This window comes from Gekko japonicus, unplaced genomic scaffold (assembly GCF_001447785.1).
Source record: "Gekko japonicus isolate JY-2015 unplaced genomic scaffold, Gekko_japonicus_V1.1 scaffold29, whole genome shotgun sequence".
NCBI classification, from domain to species: Eukaryota; Metazoa; Chordata; class Lepidosauria; order Squamata; family Gekkonidae; genus Gekko; species Gekko japonicus.
The window spans coordinates 2232745-2245478 of record NW_015172003.1 but is presented as its reverse complement, the minus strand read 5'-3'; the positions used below and the strand labels follow the sequence as shown (position 1 = coordinate 2245478).

Sequence of the window (12734 nt, the reverse complement as noted above, 5' to 3'; positions counted from 1 at the left end):
GCTGGAGTGGCCGCGGGGGGGTCTGGAGTCGGGCGGCCGCTGGCAGGAGCCGCAGTCGCCCGGGCCGAGATTGGGGGGGCAAGGCGGGCGACGGAAGGCCGATGCCTCCGTTGCCCGGCCCTCTACAGAATCCACCCCCAAAACCTCCAGGTATTTCCCTCCTTAGAGCTGGCAACCCTACATTCCCCTCAGTGCCTGTTGGTAGGCAACTAAGCTTGGTCCTGTCACCTACTTTGGCCTTTGGGAGAAACCACATTGGGGCCAATCCTGATAGGGTTGCCAACTCCAGATGGGAAATTCCTGGAGACTTGAGGGATGGAGCCTGAAGAGGGTGAGGTTTGAGGAGGGGTGGGACCTCAGACAGGTACACTGCCATAGACTCCACCCTCCAAACCAGTCAGTCCCACAGGGAACCATTGTTGCCAATCTCCAGGTGAGGGCTGGAGAGCACTCAGTATTACAACTGTTCTGCAGAAGGGAGGGCAGAAGTCAGCTGAAGTCAAAGGGGCAGATAATGGTAGGTTGATGGCTAGCTGGGAAGGAGATGGGGTTGCCAACTACATCCTGACAAATTCCTGGGGATTTGAGGGGTGGAGCCTGGAGAGGGTGGGGTTTGCAGAGGGGTGGGACCTCAGACAGGTAGAATGCCATAGACTCCACCCTCCAAACCAGCCATTTTGTCCTGGGTAACAATTGTTGCCAATCTCCAGGTGAGGGCTACAGATTACTCACAATTACAACTGCTCTTCAGGTAGCAGAGATCAGTTCCTCTGGAGAAAACAGTGGACTCTGTCATTATACCCTGCTAACGTCACCACAGCAAATCGACACTGTTTGCCCAAAGCCAGAGCACTGCCCCAGAGCCTCTTTCTAGATCCCGTTGTATTGCTTTCACAACGGGCTTTACTGCTAGTTGAGCATAAATCACACATCAGACACCAGAACTTTGAATCTCCTCTAGTGCAACACTTTGTGGACATGGGACATATCCATGAAGATTTCAATTTTTTAGTCCTTGAGATATATCTACAAACGCATACAACATAATATACAAAAAGCCTTGTATAAATGTGAGTCTTTTTAGATTTACCATTTAAGGGCTTATCACCCACATGGTCTCAACCAGACTTTAGAATTATGGGAGACGCCTAAAAGTCTCTTCTATATATCAAGTGATATTGTCTATTACTTAGAGGCTATAGCAGCGCTGCAGTATCATGGAGTGGATGTCTTAAAAATTTGTGACTGGTGGCCCTTCTATATAGTTTCTGTTAACCATTGTTGCGACTCTTCATTGTACTATTGGAAATACCTGAAAGGGTAAGTTTCATTGTTATGTCCTGTATATTCATGTATTTCACTTGTAACACTGAGGCATTTTCTTGGCTGTCCTTTTTCCTTTCTCCTTTCCATAGTAAGTTCCTCTTATATTATGCAAAACAGTCTGATGTTAGTTACAAATGTGTATGAATTACTTCCAACAGGGAACCATTTTGGCGATACCTTTGTAATAGTGTATAATATTTTGTACATCTTCAATACATTTGTTATATAATATTGCCTTATATTATAGTTATAATTTCTTGAAGATAATGGAAATGAAGTTTTATATCCTGATCCTTCTTTGGAACATACTGCAAACTTACCACGTTTTGAAGAAATAATTGCATTTATTCTTGTTACATTATACATACATTTGTTGTTGTTCTTTCATGATTGTATTTATATATATATATATATTAGTATTAGCTTTTCCCTTTGCGTTCTAGTAATTTTGTGCACAGTTTGTTTTTCCTGTCACTACTACAGCAATTTTTAAACAGCTAAATTTTCAAATGGTATCAACTATCACAGGTTGGACCTGTGGCTGGTGCAATGTGCAGTTTGGCCCCCAAAGTTAACTGAGAAATTAAGTTGAGGTATTCATGATTTACATTATTTTATTTATATGTTGACTGCTCTGTAAAGGAATGGGAGGGTCATTAATACATTCTACATTTACACAAAATGTATTTGTCAGCACAAGGTACACACACATGTGAGGAAGTCTCTGGATTACTCATGAAGTACCTTGCTCACAAGTGACTAATGTAGAGCAAGGCAAGAATCAACTTGCATACTATTCCATCTTGGTTTGAGGAATTTAAATTATTACCTTTCTGTTATATATAGTGAATGAGTATATTGGTCTAATACCATGAGAAACAATTCTAGCATTTGTACAAATTCTTGGCTTAGAATTATAGTTACTGTGACTGTGCATTTGTCATCCAGTATACTACTACAACTTCCTTTTTCAACTTTTGACTAGATCTCAATTGTGAGTCTCATTAACCAGCATAAAAACCAAATAATACCTTCCTAACATAAACATGAAACCATAAGGATGCCCCTGTAGGCTCTACAGGCGGGATAGCAAGACTTAACAGTTTTTAAGGCCTGGTTCTTATTTAAGTAATCAAAACCAAAGACCCACCAACTGAGCACAGAAATCTTGTTCAGCATACACACACTGTTTGATGAGTCCATGAAGTTTTTTTTAAATACTACTAATAAAATTTCTATACCTTAGCATAACAGAGTGCCTAACATAAATTTTAATCTACTGTGCCCCATAGACTTCTGGATGCCAAATACAGATGAAACCAAATCAGAAGATTTTTAAGTTGGTTAGCAATTTAACTCACTAAAGGAATTCAAAATGCCTGAAGCTCAATATTTAAAAGACAGCTAATCTCTGCCAGTTGACATAGCTTCAGTATTTTAATGCTACCTATAAAAACAGGAAAGCATAACCCTTATAAGACTCTGAAGTACTCAAAGTAAAATTACTTTCTAGAAGCTTTAAAATGATGATACAATTTGATCAAGAAATTGGCATTTATAACTATGTATAAGTGAAGCATGTACAAGTCTCATTTTAAAAGAAGCAAACTGGTTTTGCAAAATTTAGGTAAACTTTGACAGAGTTAGAAAGGGAAAACCTCAGCAACCAATTAAAGCAAAAGGTATTATCCTCAATAAAAACTACACATCGTTCTACTCTGAAAGCTAGTGACAATGTATAAAAATGGTTCTTTTAAAATTCTGAAAGAAGATCTATGTAAGGTCCAGATATTGATAATATGGCAATTTCATTGTGTAACATTCACCAGTCAGAGGAATCAGATGCTCTCTCTCCTATACTACAGGAGACTGGCAACTATTTTATTTAATATATGCAAACACAGTGATGAAGAAACTACCTGCTCTTCACAGGAAGAGGTATAAATTATGAATTAACCCTATTAGGCTCTTTTCTGCATACACTGTAAATCAGCAAGAAAAAGTTACATGAATAGCAACTGTGAGGAATACTTAAGATTTCACTGAAGGAGCCTTTTGCTAACTCTTTTGGAATCAAGGCTATCAAAATATATTAAATTCTTACAGAACAGCCATAAGGACATTATTCAGACACTCCACTGACTTCCAGTATAATACCAAAAATATTTCCCATTTAAAAATACATAAACATTTAGGTTTTTCCGGTTTATGGCGGCACACTGAGCAGTCGCACCTCCCGGACCTACCGGGGGTGAAGCTGCGCTCTGGCTGAAGGAGGGGGTGCGCAGGATTGTCACCACCTAGAGATCCGGCTGAAGGGGCTCTGGCCATAGGACTCTCGAGGGGTTGCCTCTTCGCCGGCGCATTGCCGGGGAATTGAGGCGCCTCTCCGTCCCAAAGGTTCTTTGTGCTATGAGACCGAATGGAACCAAGCGACGCTGACCGGGGCAAGCACAGGAGGTCAAGCGAAAGAAACAGAGCTTAAACGAGGTCTGAGGACCAACTATGAACGTGAGTTCAATCTAAGCGTTTAAATAAAAGGAAAAGAAAGCTCCCCAAACCCCCCACGGAACAGAAAGTGAGGCGAGCGGGGGAGGGACGCCTCCCAAATGCACGTACTTAAAAGCGAGTTGGGGAGGGGGGAGCGGAAGAAAAAGTGAATAAAACTATTAAGACTTACCAAGGCGAGTTCGAGCGTACAAGCACATATTCAGAGACTTTTAAAATATCGGTTAAAGTAAACAATCCACAAAGATGGCAGGGAAAAGGACAGAGAAAGAGAAACTTTTAAAAGTGAAAGGGACTGAGAGCCCAAAACCGGAAGCAACCAGCAAGCTGGCAAAGACATTGGCAGAATCCATGCGACCTCTGCTGGACCAGATGAATAATCTCAAGCAGCAGCTGTCAACAATGAATCAATGGATCACCACCCAGCAAACACAGTTGAGTGAGACACTTAAAATGATGAATCAAACAGTTGAGAAGGTGAAAGAAGTGGACGCCACTGCACAAAAGATGAAGAAGAAAGTACAAAAGCTGGAAAAGAAGCAAATCTCCACGGAAGATCAGCTGTTACAACTACAAATGCAAAAAGCTAATTTGATTCTTCGCTTTCAGGGCCTTCCAGAGACTAAAGGAGAGAATCTGAAGGAGAAGATGAGTGAATTATTGGCCCCAATGACAGAGATGAAGGCAGAGTCTTTGCTGAGCGATATGGATGTGGCCTACAGGTCATATTCAGGATATATAAAGAAAAACAATCTGCCTGGGGAAATAGTGATAAGATTCTCGAAGAGATGTGTGAGGGATGCAATCTTGAAAGCGGCATCTGGAGCGCCTTTGAAAGTTGGAGATAATGCTATCAGAATCCTAAAAGACATTCCATTTGAAATAAGACAAAAGAGAAAGAAGTACAAAGATTTAATTCTTTTTCTCCAGACAAACTCAATTGGATACAGATGGCTAACACCAGAAGGAGTGATCTTCAAAATCAAGGATAAAAAGGAAAAGATTGACTCTGTTCAGAAACCACGGCAATTTTTGAGAGTCCAGATGGGAGAGCCAGAGGAGGAAGAAAAAGAAGGGATGGACAGTAAGTCCAGGGGCGAGCTGGACTCGGGGTCTTCCGGAGAGGACTCTCTATCAGAGAAAGGAGCAGCCGCCCCTAAAAGTCCTTATAAACTGCAGAAGAGACTGGGCAAGGGGAAATGAAGGCTGAAGGACTCTAAATTGTGCCTTTGAAAAACATTTTGGTTTTTTTATACTAGATGCTTAGGGGTCTTTTGGGTTAACAGTGATAGTTAAGATATGAAAAAGATAATACTATAGTTGAATCAGTTCATAATGAGATTAGCGTGATTGAGAAATAATGTGTGCCAAGCTAACTAGATGATCTCCTCCCTTGGGTTTTTAGATAGTAGTGGGTATCTTTTCTTTATCCCTTAATGTAGTCCCCTTTCCTATTTCTGTTGTAGTTTGTAGTCTTTATAAAAATGCAATTAAAAAATCCCCTCTGGGGGGGCCAAAAAATACATAAACTTTTTATAATGTAAACTATCATCTTTGGTTATCTGCAACTACTAAAACAGAAGTAACCAGAAAAGCTATATAAGTGTTCAATCAAAAAGGACAGTATCATATTCAACTTTCCTTTAAACAACTAAAAAAACTTATAAAGGCAATTCACCAGACCTGAGCCATATAATATGAGAATGACTATTTAAAACATTGTCATCTAAAACAACACTTGATCCCCCCCCCCAATACTTGTATCTCTTCTAGCAACCTGGCCATTAGATTAATTTCTGTCCCTGACGAGTTCATATTTTAAAACACTGCTTTCCTTTATAAGAACCAAACACATTCCTCACTCAACAACATAACAACGTGAAAATCAAAAGGCAACTGATAATGTTTCAAGGCACAGCCTTCTTCCCTTAGCATCTCTTGTTTGACAGTAGTTCAGCTGGGGGGGGGGGAGGTTGGAGACATACAGATCAATAGACATCATACAAAAGGTTCTGTGAACCCCTTAGAGGAGTCAACCTAGAGAAAAACTCCTGAACTTTTCACTTCAAGCACCAGCAGTGTACACTGTTTAACACAGTAAGCTAACATTTTCATAACAAAACAGTTAAAACCTTTAATATGTGCATTTGTACAGAGTAGTACATAATACCCTCAAACATAAAGTTCCCCTTTCTTCTAGCATACAGAAGAAACAAATAAAACTCCAGAAAAGAAGCTACATAGCAATAGAACAGCTTTGCAACAGTCAAGGAGAAAAGGGTGGGCCTGTGACCTACCAGCCATATTTGTTTCTATTATTGTAGGGCACTGATTAAGGACTACGACCTATGTCCATTTATGACAAAAGCAGTTATGACTGAGAACAATAAAAAACCTTCATCTTGACATCACATTGTAGAATTAAATCAATATATCATCAAAACTTTCTCTGAACTATGAAATGTTTATAAACAAGTGACAAACTCTAGTGAATAAGGTTTAAAGACAAGTATTTCAGGATAACATAGAGCAAAAAATTTCTTACCTTGAATACTTTGCCAAATGCTCCATCACCCAGTTCTCCTATAATTTCCCAATAATCCTCTGGATTCAGATCTCTCTTGACATGCTCATACTGCTTCTTTTTCTTTTCACCTCCCAACTTAAAGATCTTACGGAAGTTAAAGAACGACATTTTTGTCTTTCTTAATGTAGTTTAAGAATTTCCACAAACACAGAATAAATACACAGCAGCTTGCTGCAGACAGTTTTGCTTTTGTCACGTTATGATCCAAAGGCAAGGCACTTAACTGCAACTGCTCTGTAACATAACATGCCGGCAAAATAGCAGAAAACAGCACAGGTTCTCACCGCAGGTTTCTTGATTTAGAGAAGAATAATTGAACATCAGGTGGAGCACATAAAAGCAATGAGTTGATTCTTGCATGCATCTCACTCCAGCCTTCGTATCTTAAGTATTACATGACTTTAGTTTCTGCTTATAGTATCACAAGCAAGGCTCAGAGAAAGTACAACTCCCATCAGCAACTACGGCTTGCTGTTATTTTAACAAAATCCAACACCCAGCAGAGGGTGGTTGTGCCAAACAATGGAAAGGCAAATGACTACACTCGAATCCTGTCTCAACAGTACTTATTTTGAACTGTAGATTATAGGCATCACTCCCAGGGACAAGCCTCTTCTTCGGGAAAAGGGATCCAGTAATCCGAAGTTGTGAGAAAGGGTTGCAACGATGTGGAGAACTTGCATCCTCCTTCACATACGCGGGGGGGGGGGAGGGAGAGAACACTCGCCTGAGCGTACTGGGAACGGGTCTGCGCGGGGGGAAGGGGGGGGGGGGAGAGGAAAACAGAACAAATTTAGTTCGTAAATGCCCATCACCCTGGGAGAGTAAAGAAACGTGGGCATTGCCCTAAGCGACTAGGAAGCGGCTTTTTCAGACTTACTGAAGTAAAATAGAATCACCCTACCTCGGGGAGCGACAAGAGAAACTCCCCGCTCCCACACGGAACAGGGAGGCAGCCCCCATACAAGGTCTAAAGAACCCCAATAATTAGAACAGGGGTGCCTCCGCCACCCCCAACCGGGTGCGGAAAAGAGGCGAGCGAAAGAACTGGCTACCTGTGGACGTTGAATGAGCCGACGCTAATGCCCGGTTCCCTCCGTTTCCCACTTCCTCGGTCTCCTCCCGGTCGGGGGGCGGGGCAGAGCGCTAAGCCTCCTTCTGCCGACTTCCTCTCCTCCCCCCACCCAAGTTCCTCAGAACGCACCTCGCGTCTTTCCCAACCGCTATCGCAGGCGCGTGCGCGCGCACCCCTCTCAACCGCTCTCGATTGGACCCAAAACGAGCCGCTCCCAGTTCCTACAGCCACGCTTCTCACTCCTCCCTCCCTCTACGCCTGCGCATTAGCTCCCGAGTGTCGCCTTTGACACTCTTTTCCCAGGCTAGGCTTGGCAACTATTCCTCCCTCTCAGAATAGAGTTGAGACGGGTATGATACTCTGCAAAGCTAAGTTGTTGTTGTTTTAAAAGGGTGGTGGTGGTAAGGAAGAGCTCGAAACCGCAGTTGCGGTTATGAGTGTATTTCCTTCTGTTTCTTTCCTCTTGCGTCTGATGTCAGAGGGCGGGTCTAAGGAAAAACTGCCAATCGGATTGTCCCGAACGCTCCGGCGGGCAAGTTGGCGGTGCCTGGAATGAGGTGGCTGCTCTTGAGAGGCTTGGCGGAAAGCGTGGGTTTCATCTTTGCGCAGGGGGAGCGGTAAGAGAGCTGTTGCTCTCTCTGTTTTGTGGTGGGGGATATTGGGAGCTCTTTCTCTGTAAAACTGCGGTATGAAAATAGAGAGGAGATGCTGTTTAGAACTAAATAAAGTGGTGCAGGCCCGTAGGCAGGATTTTGTGGCTTGTGGGGCAAATTTGTTTCTGGCGGGGCTGAAGTTCTCAGTGCAGAAAGAAAAGCCATTTGGCCAGGATAGATCTCTAAATTGCAAGCCATCAACCACTTCAGATGACAATTCTCAGGTGCTGCAAGTTAATCACTTCTGCCAGCCTAAGTAATAATTCTGATAACAAGCCGGCAGGGGGGAGTGATGACTTCTATAGTCAGGAACGCTAACTCTTATGCAGCAAAACTCTTTAAGGAGACTAGTTTCTTGACACCGTTAGATAGGATCCTAGAGGTCACCTATGCCTAGATATAGAGTGGCATCCTTAATTTTTTTACAGTAGACAACACTAATATAGTTTTCAGTTTAAAAAAATGAAGCTGTCTCGACATATTTATAACATGCTATTAACATACCTTGTTACTGTTTCTGTTGAAAATTTTCCATCTGGCCCTTTGTATGTGCAGCCTCACCCTACGTACGCGGAAGTATGTGCTGCTAGCTTGTTCCATGGGCCGTACTCTCAAGAAAATGTGTTAGAGAAGCTCCAGCTCTGTGCACAGTTACCATGGTGTCCATGCTGTTGAAGTCAGTGGCACACACTTCTGGCTGCTGTAGGGTTTGGGGGGGGGGGGGCTTGTGCTATTGGCTTCCTTGTCTGAGCTGTGGTGTCAGAGCACACAGCTGTGAGATAAGGAAATAAGGAGTTTAGCTGCTGGGTTTGAGGGATGGTAGATACATACTGTTACTAAGTGAGATGCTTAAAGCACTGACATGTTGAGATATTTTGAAGTCTGTTCTAGTTATTTCTGGTGTAAAATATCTTTCCTATGGAAAACCTTTCAGATACTCTTATCAAAAATGGGTTAGACATCCCTTTTTATTTTATTTTCATGAATTTGAAACCTCTCTCTTTGATTTCATTCTTTAAAATGCTTACTGAGTTCACTTTCCCTCTTAATTGTACTTCCTTTTAGCTCTATTCACACAAACATATATTCTGCCTGTTTGTAAGAAAGAGCCAGCATTTGTTCACTTTACAAATGAAACTGTTGACCAGTACCTGGATAAATGTGGGGTTTAAACCACACATTCATCTATACTCACGTTGAATGTATCATAAGAATTATTCTGTGTGTGTATAAAGAAAAATCAAGTGTACACTGTCCATGGATTGTACATGTGTTCACTGTAACTTGTGAACAGAGACATACTGGTAAGCATGTGCTTACTTTTCAAACTGAAGAGAAGTATGTGTGTCTGTTAGGTGAGTAGGCTCTATTCTTTATTCAGCTTTATGTGTAGGTCTTTAGTTTTCATCATTGGATTACTACTTTTATTCTCTAATCAATCATAACTTGTCTGAGATCTTCTGCCCTTATTAGAAAGTAACTGCCTATTTGTGATGAAGAAGAGAGATATCAGAAATAAAAGACCCATACAGGCTTAAACACTTAAACATTGGATTAGAAGTACGATGCAAGATATTCACTGGTTATCCGTGGTGGCTCTTTCCTTCAGTGCTTGTTTTATTAAGCAGTGAGTCCTTCCGATGTAAGAAGAGCAGTTAGAAAGATTATTGTTACGCCCTTTATTCTGGTTGTTCAAATTAAACCAAGGACATGTACATGTGTATACATAACTTCTCTTGCTTCAACATGTTATTGATAACGTAACGTATAGCCAATATTTTTTTATTTCTATTTTTGACTCACCCTCACTGCAGGGCTCAGGGTAACAACAGATTTATAATGCAATCATAAATCAATTTAAACATTTTAGAATGTAACTTACAGTCAAATGATGCACTTAAAACAATTTGCAACAGGAGATGGCACATAATAGCACCTTAAAGACTAAGAAAATTTTGTGGCAGGGTACGAGTTTTCATGAGTCACTGCTCACTTCTTCAGACACAGCTAGAATGTGAGTCCAGCTGTCCTATATATTGGAAAGTGGATTAGGTGTGATATGCAGAGGGACATGGGGGAATCAGCATTGGTAATGAGACAGGAAACCTAGGTCTTGATTAAATCCAGGTGGATGCATTGTCTTGCGCTTCATTATCAGTTGCAATTCAGCAGTCTCTATGTAATCTCCCTTTGAAATTCTTTTGTGAGAGATGTCATTCAGCATCTAAAATCACTCCACTTTCCAGTATATAGGACAGATGGACTCACATTCTAGCTGTATCTGAAGAAGTGAGCAGTGACTCATGAAAGCTCATACCTTGCCACAAATTTTGTTAGTCTTTCAGGTGCTACTGGACTATTGCTGTTTTCTACTGCTACGGACAGATTAACACGGCTACCCATCTTGATCTATAGCCAAAGTTATGCTATTTTACCAACACTATAATCAGAGGTAATCAGCAGTTAGTTCTTATGTTTTTGATAGTCTCTAAATGTTTGAACGACCATATCCTACCTTCCAGAACAGTGTAATAGCAAGACTAAATGTTCCTGGCTCCTTTAACCTTTGCTTCTTGAACAGATTATTTAAAGATGTGAATTGAATATGGTTCTGTTGTTGCCAGTTCACTCCAATACCTTTTGAGCCCTCTGACATGCTATGTCCTGACCTATATAGCCTGATATTGTCAGCTCTTGGAAGCTTAAACAGGGTCAGCCCTGGTCACTATTTGGATCGGACACCACCAAGGAATACCAGGTTTGCTACTCAGAGGCAGACAATGGCAAACCACCTCTGAATGTCTCTTCCCTTGAATACCCTGCAGAGTCACCATAAGTCAGTTGTGCTGATGGCAAAACAACAATAACAAAGCATGCTATGCTATTTTGGGTGTTTTGTCACATCATTCATATATTATCCTTGGGCCTGCTCTTCCATCTTGAGCAGGGCAAAGTATTGGGTCCCACTACTACAGATTAATTCATCTTCACTGTTGTTACTACAGTTTTCCTTTTCATGTTCTATTTAAGGGTTCAGTGAGCCTTTAGGTACTCGGGTGTTTGGTTTCACTATAATGTAAAGTGGTCTTTCCATCGGGACCAGTTGCTCCAATTGGCTAAAAATAGGATTTTGGCTGTTACCCATTTTTATTACCGACAAGGAAATCAGTTTGTCCCAGCTGCCCTGCCCTGTTTGTTCCTGCAGGAGCGCACAGGAGCGGAGCTCCGGTAGTAAAGAGCCCAGGGGACGGGCACATGCAACAAGCCCCACCCCTGCTCCCAGCAGCCCTCAGTCAGAGCAAGAAGCAGCCAGGTAAGTTGCAGAGCCCCCCCCCCCAGCTCCCCAGTCCAAAACAGTCCAGTGGCACCTTTAAGACCAAGTTTTATTCAGATACAAGCTCTCCCTCCCCTGCAAGGACCAATCTGCACGCCCCCCCCCCCAATAGCTAGCAATCCAAAACAGTCCAGTGGAGCCTGAGCGGTGGGTGTTGCCTTCTGACACACTTCAGGTGATGTCAGGGGGTGTGGCATATGCAAATAAGTTGTGCTAATGAGCTCCTGCACCTCTTTTTCTACAAAACGACCCCTGGTCTCGCTTATTATATAAAATCCCTGTATGGATTCAGAGTTTTAACAAAGAGATTGATCGAATCCATGCAATCTTTTTACGGCGTATTCTTGGATGGCCTAACTCTGTTACCTACTATTCTCTCTGTGCTGAGTTGGGTCTCCATCTCTTAGACTCGAGGGCATGGATCACCACCATTAAATACTGGCTTCGTATCCATTTTAGTGCCCCTCAGAATAGTCTTATTGCACTCTTAACTATGGATCCATATGTATCAAAGTGGTCACAGGCTATAACCTCAAAAATATGTTCAATTGGCATTGACCTGGACATCTTGGAAAATCAAGATGAGAATTTCATATACCGGACAATTTGTAGAAGAATCTGGGACATTGGAAGTCCAAATAATCCAGGCTGGTGCCGTGGGTACTTGCTCCTCCCTTTCTCTTGGCCTCAGATATGTACCAAATAGTATGGCAAAATACTTCTCTAACTTGGTGATCCCGCTGCAACGCAGAGCCTTTATGCTAGCCAATGTTTTCCCCTCATCTTGGGTTTCAGGTAGATACAGAGATATCCCAAAATGTGATAGAATTTGTAATTGCTCATTTGGAGAACCTGATACCTTAGATCACATCTTATTATGCTGTCCCCTCCACTCACATCTTCAATTACTTTGGATTAAGCCCATACTGTCTAGGTTTAACTTTTAGGTACCTTTTAGCTGATGAGTCACCTGAAGTTACTGCTGAATTCTTGACGAAGATCTTGGCAATAAGGAGGGTTTTTTTTTTAATATTGACGTGTTTTAAGAAGACCGGTGTAATGATACCTGATGAAGTAACTTATTTATTATCTTATATGCCAATAAAGGTGTTGTACTGTTATTGTTATTGGTTCAGTGAGCAAAGGATTCTCATTGGAGAGAGGGTTATTGATAAGGAAGGAGGCACCAGTAAGCCATGCTTGCGTGTCTGGTTGGGGAATAAATAGTTACCTGTTGTTGAAGTCTCAACT

At 41.8% G+C, this 12734-nt stretch overlaps 2 protein-coding genes across 4 annotated transcripts in view; one reads left to right on the top strand and one right to left on the bottom strand.

Annotated features, from left to right (window-relative positions):
• SLK (STE20 like kinase) overlaps positions 1–7078 on the bottom strand; it is a 75858-nt gene extending 68780 nt beyond the window's left edge. For 2 of the 3 annotated variants that reach the window (XM_015420131.1, XM_015420132.1), the window contains exon 1: positions 6380–7078. In XM_015420131.1, the coding sequence (XP_015275617.1) occupies positions 6380–6529 (150 nt within the window). In that variant the 5' untranslated portion in view covers positions 6530–7078. The remainder of the gene's footprint in view (positions 1–6379) is intronic. The other variant, XM_015420133.1, reaches the window with a different exon arrangement.
• A 662-nt stretch (positions 7079–7740) lies between these two features.
• Positions 7741–12734, top strand: part of OBFC1 (oligonucleotide/oligosaccharide-binding fold containing 1) — a 47337-nt gene continuing 42343 nt past the window's right edge. The window contains exon 1 of the mRNA XM_015420098.1: positions 7741–7846. The gene's annotated coding sequence lies outside the window, so the exon portion shown is untranslated. The remainder of the gene's footprint in view (positions 7847–12734) is intronic.